General features: G+C 43.6%; 1 protein-coding gene across 4 annotated transcripts in view; it reads left to right on the top strand.

Moving 5' to 3' along the window:
* Positions 1–12,917, top strand: part of lancl2 (LanC lantibiotic synthetase component C-like 2 (bacterial)) — a 54,740-nt gene that overhangs the window by 29,926 nt on the left and 11,897 nt on the right. For all 4 annotated transcript variants that reach the window (XM_024392776.2, XM_024392775.2, XM_024392778.2 and 1 more), the window contains one exon: positions 12,226–12,372. In XM_024392776.2, coding sequence (XP_024248544.1) covers positions 12,226–12,372 — 147 coding nt within the window. The remainder of the gene's footprint in view (positions 1–12,225; positions 12,373–12,917) is intronic.

Genomic DNA, 12,917 nt, shown 5'->3' with positions numbered 1-12,917 from the left:
TCCCATTGGCCTAAATTTACCGTTTGCCTTTCAAGGATCAAATCTTTTATCTGAACCTTAATTGCTAATCCTTAGAAGTTCCGTTCCTCTAGGGCTCCAATGCCTCTGTCTTCCACTACATTAACAGCTCATTAGGAAAGATCTGTATGCTGCTCGCTCTCTCTCTCTCTCTCCCTCTACCACTACCGCCCTCTCTGTCTGTCATCTATATTTTCCCACTCTTTCTCTTTTCTCCTTTTCTCTGTCTTCTCTCTCCCTCAGTCTTTTCCCTTTTTCATCTCTATTGATCTCTCTCTCTCTCTCTCTCTCTCTCTCTCTCTCTCTCTCTCTCTCTCTCTCTCTCGATCACTCTCACTGTGCAGGTTCAAGATGATGCTATTCTTAGCCCCGGTAGAGAGCCCCAGTGCAGGCTAGAGGGTAGGCATCCCTTCATGCTCCATCAGGATGGGGAGTGAAGGTTCATGCGAGGGCCAGGCCCGTAGGGTTTAGGGTAGGCCGGGATGCACGGATCACCTGAGCTTGTGCCCACTGCCCGCGTCACCCTCCCATCAATTCACCAGTTACTGTCTGACTGTGCCCCGTCATTCCCCTATATCAATTCACTGGTTAGTGTGTGACCTCTAGGGATGACCCTATTTGGTCGATAGGCAGTTGGTCGACCAAGATTTCTTTAGTCGAGCAGTGTACATATTTGTACAAGACACCTGTCTGATTCGTGCCTGTCTGAGTGCACTAGTCATTGCGGAGGCTGTGGAGATGGCACAGTTCGTCACTAAGACGTGTGCTACTGAAATTGTATATGGTTAAATTATGTAAGAGCTATGGTGCAAAAATGTGTTATATTATTTCAGAACAAATGCACTTTCTCCCCCGTTGGATAGGGGTTAAAGTGCGCTGTTGAATTGGCGTCTTTTCCTAGACCATGTTGCTATGTGCATAATAGCAAAGTTAACCAGCATGTTGGTGTTGAGAACAATGCGGCGGAGGCCGCAGCGGCATTAGGAGACGAGAAAACAGCCCTTGCCTTATTGTCTAAGAAAAGTGAGGAGAGAGGAAATCTCAACTTATATCTATAATCAATAGCCTAACTGTTAAATGTGCCTGGCTTTATAACTCATCGATATACAGAACCAGTCAAAAGTTTGGACACACCAACTCATTCAAGGGTTTTCTTTATTTTTTACTATTTTCTGCATTGTAGAATAATAGTGAAGACATCAAAACTATGAAATAACACATTTTGAATCATGTAGTAACCAAAAAAGTGTTTAACAAATGAAAATATATTTTTTATTTGGAATTCTTCAAAGTTGCCACCCTTTGCCTTGATGACAGCTTTGCACACTCTTGGCATTCTCTCAACCAGCTTCATGAGGTTGTCACCTGGAATGCATTTCAATTAACAGGTGTTCCTTGTTAAAAGTTAATTTGTAGAATTTCTTTCCTTAATGCGTTTGAGCCAATCAGTTGTGTGGTGACAAGGTAGGGGTGGTATACAGAAGATGGCCTTATTTGTTAAAAGATCAAGTCTATGTTATGGCAAGAACAGCTCAAATAAGCAAAGAGAAACGACAGTTCATCATTACTTTAAGACATGAAGGTCAGTCAATCTGGAAAATTTCAAGAACTTTTGAAGTTTCTATAAGTGCAGTCGCAAAAACAATCAAGCGCTATGATGAAACTGGCTCTCATGAGGACCGCCACAGGAAAGGAAACCCCAGAGTTACCTCTGCTGCAGAGGATAAGTTCATTAGAGTTACCAGCCCCAGAAATCGGCAAATAACTGCACCTCAGATTGCACCGCACAGAGTTCAAGTAACAGACACATCTCACCATCAACTGTACAGAGGAGAATGCGTGAATCTGGCATTCATGGTCGAAGTGCTGCAAAGAACCACTACTAAAGGACACCAATTGGAAGAGACTTGATTGGAACACGAGCAGTGGGCATTAGACCGGTGGAAATCTGTCCTTTGGTCTGATGAGTCCAAATGCGAGATTTTTGGTTCCAACCGCTGTGTCTTTGTGAAACGCAGAGTAGGTGAACGGATGATCTTCGCATGTGTAGTTTCCACCGTGAAACATGGAGGAGGAGGTGTGGGGGTGCTTTGCTGTTGACACTGTCAGTGATTTTATTTAGAATTCAAGGAAAATTTAACCAGCATGGCTACCATAGCATTCTGCAGCGACACGCCATCCCATCTGGTTTGCCCTTAGTGGGACTATCTGTTTTTGAACAGGACAATGACCCAAAACACACCTCCAGGCTGTGTAAGGGCTATTTGACCAAGAAGGAGAGTGATGGAGTAATGCATCAGATGACCTGGCCTCCACAATCACCCGACCTCAACCCAATTGAGATGGTTTTGGATGAGTTGGACCGCAGAGTGAAGGAAAAACAGCAAAAAAGTGCTCAGCATATGTGGGAACTCCTTCAAAACTGTTGGAAAAGCATTCCAGGTGAGTACCTCATGAAGCTGGTTGAGAGAATGCAAAGCTGTCATCAAGGCAAAGGGTGGCTACTTTTAAGACTCTTAACATTTTATTTAGATTTGTTTAACACTTTTTTGGGGTTACTACATGATTCCATATGTGTTATTTCATAGTTTTCCACAATTCTTTTTCACTATTCTACAATGTATGAAATAGTAAAAATAAAGAAAAACCCTTGAATGAGTAGGCGTCCAAACTTTTGACTGATACTTTATATCTACAGAAATAAGACAGATCCTGCTTCTGTTGCCTGTTGGAGTGTTTGTTTTAATAGCCTACTGTGTGCACCAAGCCTCATACAACCAAAACATGAGAAATTTCACATTTGTCTGTTTTTAATCTTTGCTATGCTGTAATAAAGGCTTTACACTTTTTTGTTGTTGTTGTTAGAACAGCCTCAGGTATGTTTTTATTACTTATATAGTGTTTACACTTTCAAATTGTCCCAAAAATTATATTTCTCATTATTGTTATAATTATTATGATCATCATTCTAATAATAAGTTATGTCATTATCATTAGTAGGCTCGACCGCATCCAGTTTAGTCTTAATACCGTATCTTACTTTGACCTATATTTCAATACTTATATATGCTACTGTATCAATCAGTCAAATCATTTGTTCATGTCATCACACAGCATACAAGTCATTCATGATTGGAAATGCAATCAAGCATATTAGTTTTTAAAATAACTTAACAGCATTTGTTTTAACAGCACCTGTTTGGCACACATAATATGCATGCAGTGCTGGCTCCTTACCTTCTTTTTCTTGATCTCCAGTATTTTCCACAACCAGTCCAATTTATTCCACACATCTGACATTCCCTTTACCTCCTGTGCAAACAGTAAAAATTCCCCCATTTCGAGTTTCTATGTCACTTCCTCTGCATCCATTTTGCTGTCTCGTGTTTGTAGTTTGTTATAACCAATTTATTGATGTGATTACTACGCTATAGGTCAGACAATATTGGTTACATGCATGCAATGCATACATTTGTCACATAAAGAGAGCAAAGGTTGAGGGAATAAGGAATGTTTTCCCTAAACAAATGAGGGATTTTGGTAACAACTTTTCAGTCAGAAATGCAGGTAATTCTGTTACAGCTTCAGCAACACGGACAGCGCAATAAACACTGATGTTCTGTGGTTGTAGCTGCAGCAGGAGACAGCCCCAGTGTCCACGTACTGTATATCAATTCACCAGTTAGTGCACTGTAACCCACAGAGAGATTTCAGAACCTCCACCCTTGTGCATGAGCTGAAGCAGGTATCTATAATTGTTTTTGTTCTACCATTACTTATCGCACAGTTTTGCACGTGTTATGTGGATTTCTTGCACTTGCATGCACACAGTCACACTCATCCCATCCCTGTGCTTTGTCATACTGTTGGTTTCCTTGCATCCTCCAAACGAAGATGGATTTCCTCCAGCCCTATAAATACAGTATAGTAGTTGAATCCCCACTGCAGAACACAACTGGGAGAGTGAATTTATTCACTACCACCGCACCTGTCATCTCCAGCATACCAACTAAGCAATGCTACAGTACACCGTTGACAAATGGCCTGCACATTTCTGGGGCCCGATCGGACAGGTATATTATTAGGACAAATATAGGAATAAAGTTGTCAGGAATTTAGTTTTAATATTTGTATTTTATGTTTTTGGTCAGGCACAGCCCTGCAATTCATCACAGCATCATGGGGTTAGATGAGGTGCCTGTCAAGGAGAATGTGTGTTTTATACACAGACACACACCCTTCATGGGTTACAAAACTGTGACTTTGATAGCTGCTCTTTTGGCTGGTTAATACTACTTGTTTCTCTTTTACATTTTTTATATTCAGTTTATGCTGCTTTGTGTAAAATGAATGATCTGCTGGTTCTGTTTCAGTTATGAGATGGGTTTTCTTCTGCAGTATGAAAGTGCAAATATACAATCTGCTGACTGGCTGTTCTCGACGTGTCTCCAGTTCCCTCTTGTTGTTTTCTCTCGCTCCTTTTTTTGTGTTTGAGCTTTCCTTCATTTCATTCTGCAGTTGACAGCTTTGTGACGAGGGAGTCTGAGCTTACAGGGAAAGAGAGCAGCGTTTGTGTTTTTCAAATGTTTAATTTTGCACTTTGCACATCGCCATACACCTACTCTTGTGACATCCATTTTGGAAAAACATCAGAATGAGGGGAAAAGGTGGAAAGGTTCCTTTGCTTCCAAGGCGCCACCCCGTCTTAGAAAGAAGACACACACTTGATAATGTTCATGAGTCACACACACGTCCATGCACGCACGCACGCACACCTACCACCCCCTCTATCTCTATTCCAAAATGTTCTGGTCTGTTTTTTTGCCTTCACTTTTTGCCTCTAGCCAAACGAGAGCTTACTTAACTAATCCCATTTTGCCATAGCTGTACAGCAACACGAAATGAAGACCCAGACAGACACACCTCCTATCTCTCAGACCACATAGACTAGAGCAGTGTGTCAATCTAGTCACAACAATTTTTCCCTGTGACGTCTTCCCAAACAGCTGTGGGCGTTTGTTTTGATGTGCTAGGCTGTGATTTAATTAGTTCTATAAACAAATTAATTCTCAGTAAATTACATAGCCTTCCCTGTGGGTGAAACAATTTGATGGATTATGAATGAGGCCCTGTGAATTAATGTGTTGTGTGTGTTTTAGAGGCGAGGGATTTGGAGAGGGGTTACAATGGTGTGAATGAGAGGAGTTGTGATTGGTTGAGGGACTTTAAGGTTGGTTTTGAATGGAGGTTAGTTGAGACAAACATTTTTTTTTTAACCTTTTATTTATACAGGTTTTTCTCGTTGAGATAACATCTCTTTTTCAAGAGAGACCTGGTCCAATAGCAGCAGGGGGAACAAAGTTTCAGACAAAACAACTCATGTACACTAATCAAAACTATAGACACACATACAACAATTACATTAAAAAAACACATGTCACGACAAAAATAAAGCTATCCTGAAGACAATTACACTCTTCTATGATATTTACATCAATCAAGTGTTTAAACTCCACCAACGTGAGTTTACATACCCTACATTACTCGTCTCATATGTATATACTGTACTCTATACCATCTACTGCATCTTGCCATCTTTATGTAATACATGTATCACTAGCCACTTTAAACAATGCCACTTTTATATGTTTACATACCCTAAATTACTCATCTGATACAGTGGGGCAAAAAAGTATTTAGTCAGCCACCAATTGTGCAAGTTCTCCTACTTAAAAATATGAGAGAGGCCTGTAATTGTCATCATAGGTACACTTCAACTATGACAGACAAAATGAGAAAAGAAAATCCAGATGCTTGAGGCAAAATGGCTTAAGGACAATGTCAAGGTATTGGAGTGGCCATCACAAAGCAATGACCTCAATCCTATAGAACATTTGTGGGCAGAACTGAAAAAGCGTGTGCAAGCAAGGCGGCCTACAAACCTGACTCAGTTACACCAGCTCTGTCAGAAGGAATGGGCCAAAATTCACCCAACTTATTGTGGGAAGCTTGTGGAAGACTACCCAAACGTTTGACCCAAGTTAAACAATTTAAAGGCAATGCTACCAAATACTAATTGAGTGTATGTAAACTTCTGACCCTCTGGGAATGTGATGAAGGAAATAAAAGCTGAAATAAATCATTCTCTCCACTATTATTCTGACATTTCACATTCTTTAAACAAAGTAGTGATCCTAACTGACCTAAAACAGGACATTGACTCTGATTAAATGTCAGGAATTGTGAAAAACTGAATTTAAATGTATTTGGCTAAGGTGTATGCAAACTTACGACTTCAAGTGTGTGTGTGTGTGTGTGTGTGTATATGTATATATACACTGCTCAAAAGAATAAAGGGAACACTAAAATAACACATCCTAGATCTGAATGAATGAAATATTCTTATTAAATACTATTTTCTTTACATAGTTGAATGTGCTGACAACAAAATCACACAAAAATTATCAATGGAAATCAAATTTATCAACCCATGGAAGTCTGGATTTGAAGTCACACTCAAAATCAAAGTGGAAAACCACACTACAGGCTGATCCAACTTTGATGTAATGTCCTTAAAACAAGTCAAAATGAGGCTCAGTAGTGTGTTTGGCCTCCACGTGGCTGTATGACCTCCCTACAATGCCTGGGCATGCTCCTGATGAGGTGGCGGATGGTCTCCTGAGGGATCTCCTCCCAGACCTGGACTAAAGCATCTGCCAACTCCTGGACAGTCTGTGGTGCAACGTGGCGTTGGTGGATGGAGCGAGACATGATGTCCCAGATGTGCTCAATTGGATTCAGGTCTGGGGAACGGGCGGGCCAGTCCATAGCATCAATGCCTTCCTCTTGCAGGAACTGCTGATACACTCCAGCCACATGAGGTCTAGCATTGTCTTGCAGTAGGAGGAACCCAGGGCCAACCACCCCAGCATATGGTCTCACAAGGGGTCTAGGATCTCATCTCGGTACCTAATGGCAGTCAGGCTACCTCTGGCGAGCACATGGAGGGCTGTGCGGCCCCCAAAGAAATGACACACCATGACTGACCCGCCACCAAACCGGTCATGCTGGAGGATGTTGCAGGCAGCAGAACGTTCTCCACGGCGTCTCCAGACTGTCACGTCTGTCACATGTGCTCAGTGTGAACCTGCTTTCATCTGTGAAGAGCACAGGGCACCAGTGGTGAATTTACCAATCTTGGTGTTCTCTGGTAAATGCCAAACGTCCTGCACGGTGTTGGGCTGTAAGCACAACCCCCACCTGTGGACGTCGGACCCTCATACCACCCTCATGGAGTCTGTTTCTGACCATTTGAGCAGACACATGCACATTTGCGGCCTGCTGGAGGTCATTTTGCAAGGCTCTTGCAGTGCTCCTCCTTGCACAAAGGCGGAGGTAGCGGTCCTGCTGCTGGGTTGTTGCCCTCCTACGGCCTCCTCCACGTCTTCTGATGTACTGGCCTGTCTCCCGATAGCGCCTCCATGCTCTGGACACTACGCTGACAGACACAGCAAACCTTCTTGCCACATCTCGCATTGATGTGCCATCCTGGATGAGCTGCACTACCTGAGCCACTTGTGTGGGTTGTAGACTACGTCTCATGCACCGCCAGCATTCAAAAGTGACCAAAACATCAGCCAGGAAGCATAGGAACTGAGAAGTGGTCTGTGGTCCCCAACTGGAGAACCACTCCTTTATTGGGGGTGTCTTGCTAAATGCCTATAATTTCCACCTGTTGTCTATTCCATTTGCACAACAGCATGTGAAATTTATTGTCAATCAGTGTTGCTTCCTAAGTGGAGAGTTTGATTTCACAGAAGTGTGATTGACTTGGAGTTACATTGTGTTGTTTAAATGTTCCCTTTCTTTTTTTGAGCAGTGTATATACCAGTAATGTACATCGTACCAGCTCCTTCCTGGCCTCCAGAGAAAAGCTGGTATTGAATTGAGGTTGTTTGAGACTGTAAGGTTTGTATTTATGAAGGATCCCCATTAGCTGCTCCCAAGGCAGCAGCTACTATTCCTGGGGTCCAGCAACATTAAGACAGTTACATACAGTTTAAAATAAGACATTTACATTTCATAACACTTATCACAACACATTAAGATGGGTAATTAATGGAGTTTGGTTGGGAGACTATGGATCGTAATGAATGGATGTTGCTTGGGAGACTATGGTTGACAGTAATGCCATGATTGTGGATCTAGGAACCTGTGATTGCACAGCACTTGTCTCTCTGGTCGTTCTTGCGACAGACCTGAACAGACCCATTCCTACTGTTCTACGTTGATGGAATAATCTGATGGTGCTGGAGCTATATTATAGCCATCGCTATTTGCTGGTCAGTGTAGTACCCTATTAGAAGTTCTGTCATTTTAAGTTTGGTTAGTGAGGAACATTGATCTATCGGTCCCTCCTCTCCAGTGTAGCCCTGCCTGCCTCTCTCCTGCCTCACTTACACAGCCCTTCCCAGGGGACCTAGGGGGAGATCAGAGAGCTGAGTGTGGTTGCCACAGAGCAGAAATGGCCCTGAGTCTGCAGTTTCCCCCTGTGCAGCCCCCAGTTCACCGTCTCCAGGGATACGACTGTGCGGGAGGAAGGGAGGGTGTCGGGAGAGAGAGAGGGAGTACTGCAGCAGCCCTTCCCTTTATGACAAGGTGGATGTACGACGAGCACACACACACACACGCTCACTCCTAGGCCCTATAATATCGGTATTTTTTTGTTGTTGCCTGATTCTGTTTTTCCCCAATGCCCTTTTCTTCGTTTTGTTTTTCCAGGTTTCTGTTTTCTTCAGGTTTTCGCTCTCAAAATAAATTTTATTGGAAAACAAATGCTTGTCCACAACAATGGTTAAACCACAAAAGGAGACCACTTTTGAGGTCTGTGTGTAGTTACCCTTAAATTCAACTGGGCACGAGCCAGAGAATGTCATTTCAATACATTTTTTTATATTGTTGAATTCCGTTTTAATGTCTGGATTCCATGACGCCATCTGGGTTTTCCGCAACACAGATTGTATAAGCCCCTACACTCCCATAGATCCATACTGCCACCACAGTGCTCCAGCAGCACATCCCTCCCTCCCTCTATAGAAACAGATCTATACTGCAGCTTATCCATAGCTCAGCAGCTCCCTGGCCAACAGCTCCAGTTCACTTAAAGGAAATCCATATCACACCCGCTTTCTCCTTTCAAAAGAAGACAGAATCTCATTTGAATAATTGTTGGGGGGGGTAGAGGCTGTGTGTGTAGAGGAGGTGTGTGTGTGTCCAGTCACTTGCGAAGAAGATGGATGAGCTTTTGTTCGAGAGTCAGAGATTTGAAAAGCTGCAATTTTATGTCTTACTGAAACGTGGCTGGATGATGTTGCTATGCACATACTATTTGGATTCTCCATGCAGCGTCAGGATCGTACACCGGCTTTGGAGAAGTCGAAAGGAGGTGGAGTGTTTTTCCCCTCTCATGGGTAGAGACTTTAACGCGGGGAGACTTAAAACCGTCCTACCTCACTTCCACCAACACGTCTCCTGTGCCACTAGGGGAGCAGAAACTCTACACCACTTTTATTCTACACAGAGAAAAGCACACAAGGCCCTCCCTCTTCCTCTCTTCGGCAAATATAACCAGGAACTCATTATTCATCATCTTCATCAATAAATGCATAGACAATGTTGTCACCACAGTGACTATAAGAACGTATCCATCCAAAAACAGGGAATATCCACGCTGGACCAAAGGCTAGAGTTACTGTTTACAAGGAATGGGACACGGACATGGACGCATACAAGAAAGCTCGCTATGACCTCCGAGACATCAAATATGCAAAAAGACAATATAGGAGGTGGAATCCTATTACATCGGCGGCATATGCTTGTCGTATATGGCAGGGCTCCAGGACGATAACTGATTACAAAGGGAAACCCAGGAATGAATTGCCCAGCGACGCAGAACTCTCAAATGAGTTAAATGCATTTTATGCTCGCTTCGAGGAATATAACACTGTGCCTTGTGTGAAAGTCCCTATTTTTCCAAATTACTGTGATCTCGATCTCTGGGCCCATGTGAGCAAAACATTTGAACAGGTTTACAATCACAAGGCCGCATGGAATACCAGGGCACTATCTCAAAGCATGCGCAGACCAGCTGGCAAGTGTCTTCACAGACATTTTAAATCTATCCTTGTCCCGGTCTGTAATTCCAACAGGTTTCAAGTTGACCACTATTGTCCCCATTCCCAAGACATTCATGGTAACCTGCCTAAATGACTATCCCCCTGTAGCACTCACATCTATAATTATGAAGTACTTTGAAAGGCTGGTCATGGCACACACCAACACCATCCTACACCCACTCCAATTCACATACTGCCCCAACAGATCCACAGATGACGCAATCTCAATTGAACTTCACACTGCCCTTTCTCACCTGGACAATAACTGAGAATGCTGTTCATAGACTACAGCTCAGAGTTTAACACCATACTCTCCTCCAAGCTCTTCACCAAGCTACGGACCCTAGGACTCAACCCCTCCCTCTGCAACTGGATCCTGGACTTCCTGAGGGCCAGCCCCAGGTGGTGAGGGTAGACAACATCACCACTGCCACGCTGACCCTCAACATGGGGGCTCCTCAGGGGTGTGTACTTAGTCCTCTCCTGTACTCCCTGTTCACTCACGACTGTTGGGCCCGAAAAATTGCCAGATTCCAGCCACTCAAGCCGTAGACTGCTCACTCTGATACCATCCGGCAAACGGTACCAGAGCGTCGGCTCTTGGACCAACAGGCTCCGAGACAGCTTCTACCCCCAAGCCATAAAACTGCTAAATAGCCAGACTGCTAAATAGTCAATTAATGGCACCCAAATTACCTACACTGACTCTGTCTTGCACTGACCCTATGCACACTCACTAGACTATATATATATATATATATATATATATATATATATACAAACAATTTACTCACTCAAACACACTACATTGACACACCCACACACACACACGCAGAATGACACAACACACATACATACACATTACACACTCCATTATTAAAGGAGCCAGGGATTTCAAGTCTGTATACAGGGCAGCAGCCTCTAAGGTGCTAGTGATGGCTATTTAACAGTCTGATGGCCTTGAGATGAAGAGGTTTTTCAGTCTCTCTGTCCCAGCTTTGATGCACCTGTACTGACCTTGCCTTCTGGATGATAGCGGGGTGAAAAGACAATGGCTCGGGTGGCTGATGTCCTTGATGATATTTTTGGCCTTCCTGTGGCATCGGGTGCTGTAGGTAGTCTGGAGGGCAGGTAGTTTGATGCGTTGTGCAGACTGCACCACCCTCTGGAGAGCCGTGTGGTTGCGGGCGGTGCAGTTGCCTTACCAGGCGGTGATACAGCCCGACAGGATGCTCTCAATTGTGCATCTGTAAATGTTTGTGGGTTTTAGGGGCCAAGCCAAATTTCTTCAGCCTCGTGAGGTTGAAGAGGCGCTGTTGCTCCTTCTTCACCACACTGTCTGTGTGGGTGGACCATTTCAGTTTGTCAGTGACGTGTACGCCGAGGAACTTGAAGCTTTCCACCTTCTCCACTGCGGGTCCATCGATGTGGATAGGGGGGTGCTGGCATTAGGTGTCTGGCTGTGGGGGGAAAGGGCTTCAGCCCAGGATGTGTGTGTGTGTGTGTGTCAGCCCAGAATGTGAGGGAGGGAGTGATTTTAAAGTGCTCTACTCTACAGAGTTTAGACTCCCTGTGTGTGAGAGAGAGAGAAACACCAGGACATGTCTGTTTGCTGCCTGCCTGCGTCCCCCCTGTTCTGTTCAATCTGCTTCTCAACGGATACTAGTGCATACCAACGCGCATACTCACGTGTGTTCACACTCTCTTTATTTCTCAACCTCAAGTCTGCGTACTAACGACAGGGTAGAGGGAGCAGAGATCTGTCAAATCACATTTTCATTCTGTCTCTCCATCTCTCTCTTGGAGATATCAATCAATTCAGGGGTTTAATTGCACTCCCATGGAGAGACTGGCGTGTTCAATTCAACTGACAGGAATGCAAATGAGAATTGACCCGTTGAACTTTGCTGTTTATTAGTTACGGTAGTTATTGTCTTTGGACACGGTCTCGCATGCATATACAGTATCTCTTCCAAACCTATTGAAACAGACGAGAGGGAGGCTAACCCACTTCCTGTTGGTGTCTTTGCAGGTTGTGACGGCCATCTTGGAGTCAGGGAAGAACATGGCCAAAGAGGAGAAGAAGGCGGAGAAGTGCCCACTGCTCTACGAGTGGCACAAGAAGCAGTACGTTGGCGCTGCCCATGGCCTGGCGGGCATCTACTGTATGCTGATGCAGGTGAGTTAAACACATTATCTTTAAACATTCTTTACTATGAGATATCGATCAGTGAGTAGATTTGACTGCTGTCTGATTAATGCATATTACAAGATATTACAGTATAGCATACAAAGCATTGTAGTAAGTCTCTTTGGCCATGTTTCTAATAATATATCATTTATTTACCATTTTTCCTTAAGGGAGTTGCTCCTACTCCGATATCAGATTTTTTTCATTCTGATGCTCCAAAATGCGGAAGACACATTTCAGTTGAATGCGTTCAGTTGTACAACTGACTAGGTATCCCCATTTCCCTATCCGTGAGTCTGCAGGTTTTCACAGTATCTGCCGGGAATTTGGGACTCATGCTAAAATTGCTGGTTCCTAGTTGGCTTATATCCATGTTTTGCTTCAGCGAGATGCTGTTTACGATCATGATGTGTAATCTAAATTCACCCAGGAGATGGATTAGCCCTCACCTGAGTTGGTTAATCATTTATCACAGGAAATAAAATAAGATCAATTATTCAGGATCCAAACAACATCCCATAATGAGATCCTAG

Source organism: Oncorhynchus tshawytscha, linkage group LG29 (assembly GCF_018296145.1).
Source record: "Oncorhynchus tshawytscha isolate Ot180627B linkage group LG29, Otsh_v2.0, whole genome shotgun sequence".
Classification (NCBI taxonomy): Eukaryota; Metazoa; Chordata; class Actinopteri; order Salmoniformes; family Salmonidae; genus Oncorhynchus; species Oncorhynchus tshawytscha.
Note: the sequence above shows the minus strand (reverse complement) of the source record. Positions and strands in the feature narration are given on the sequence as shown.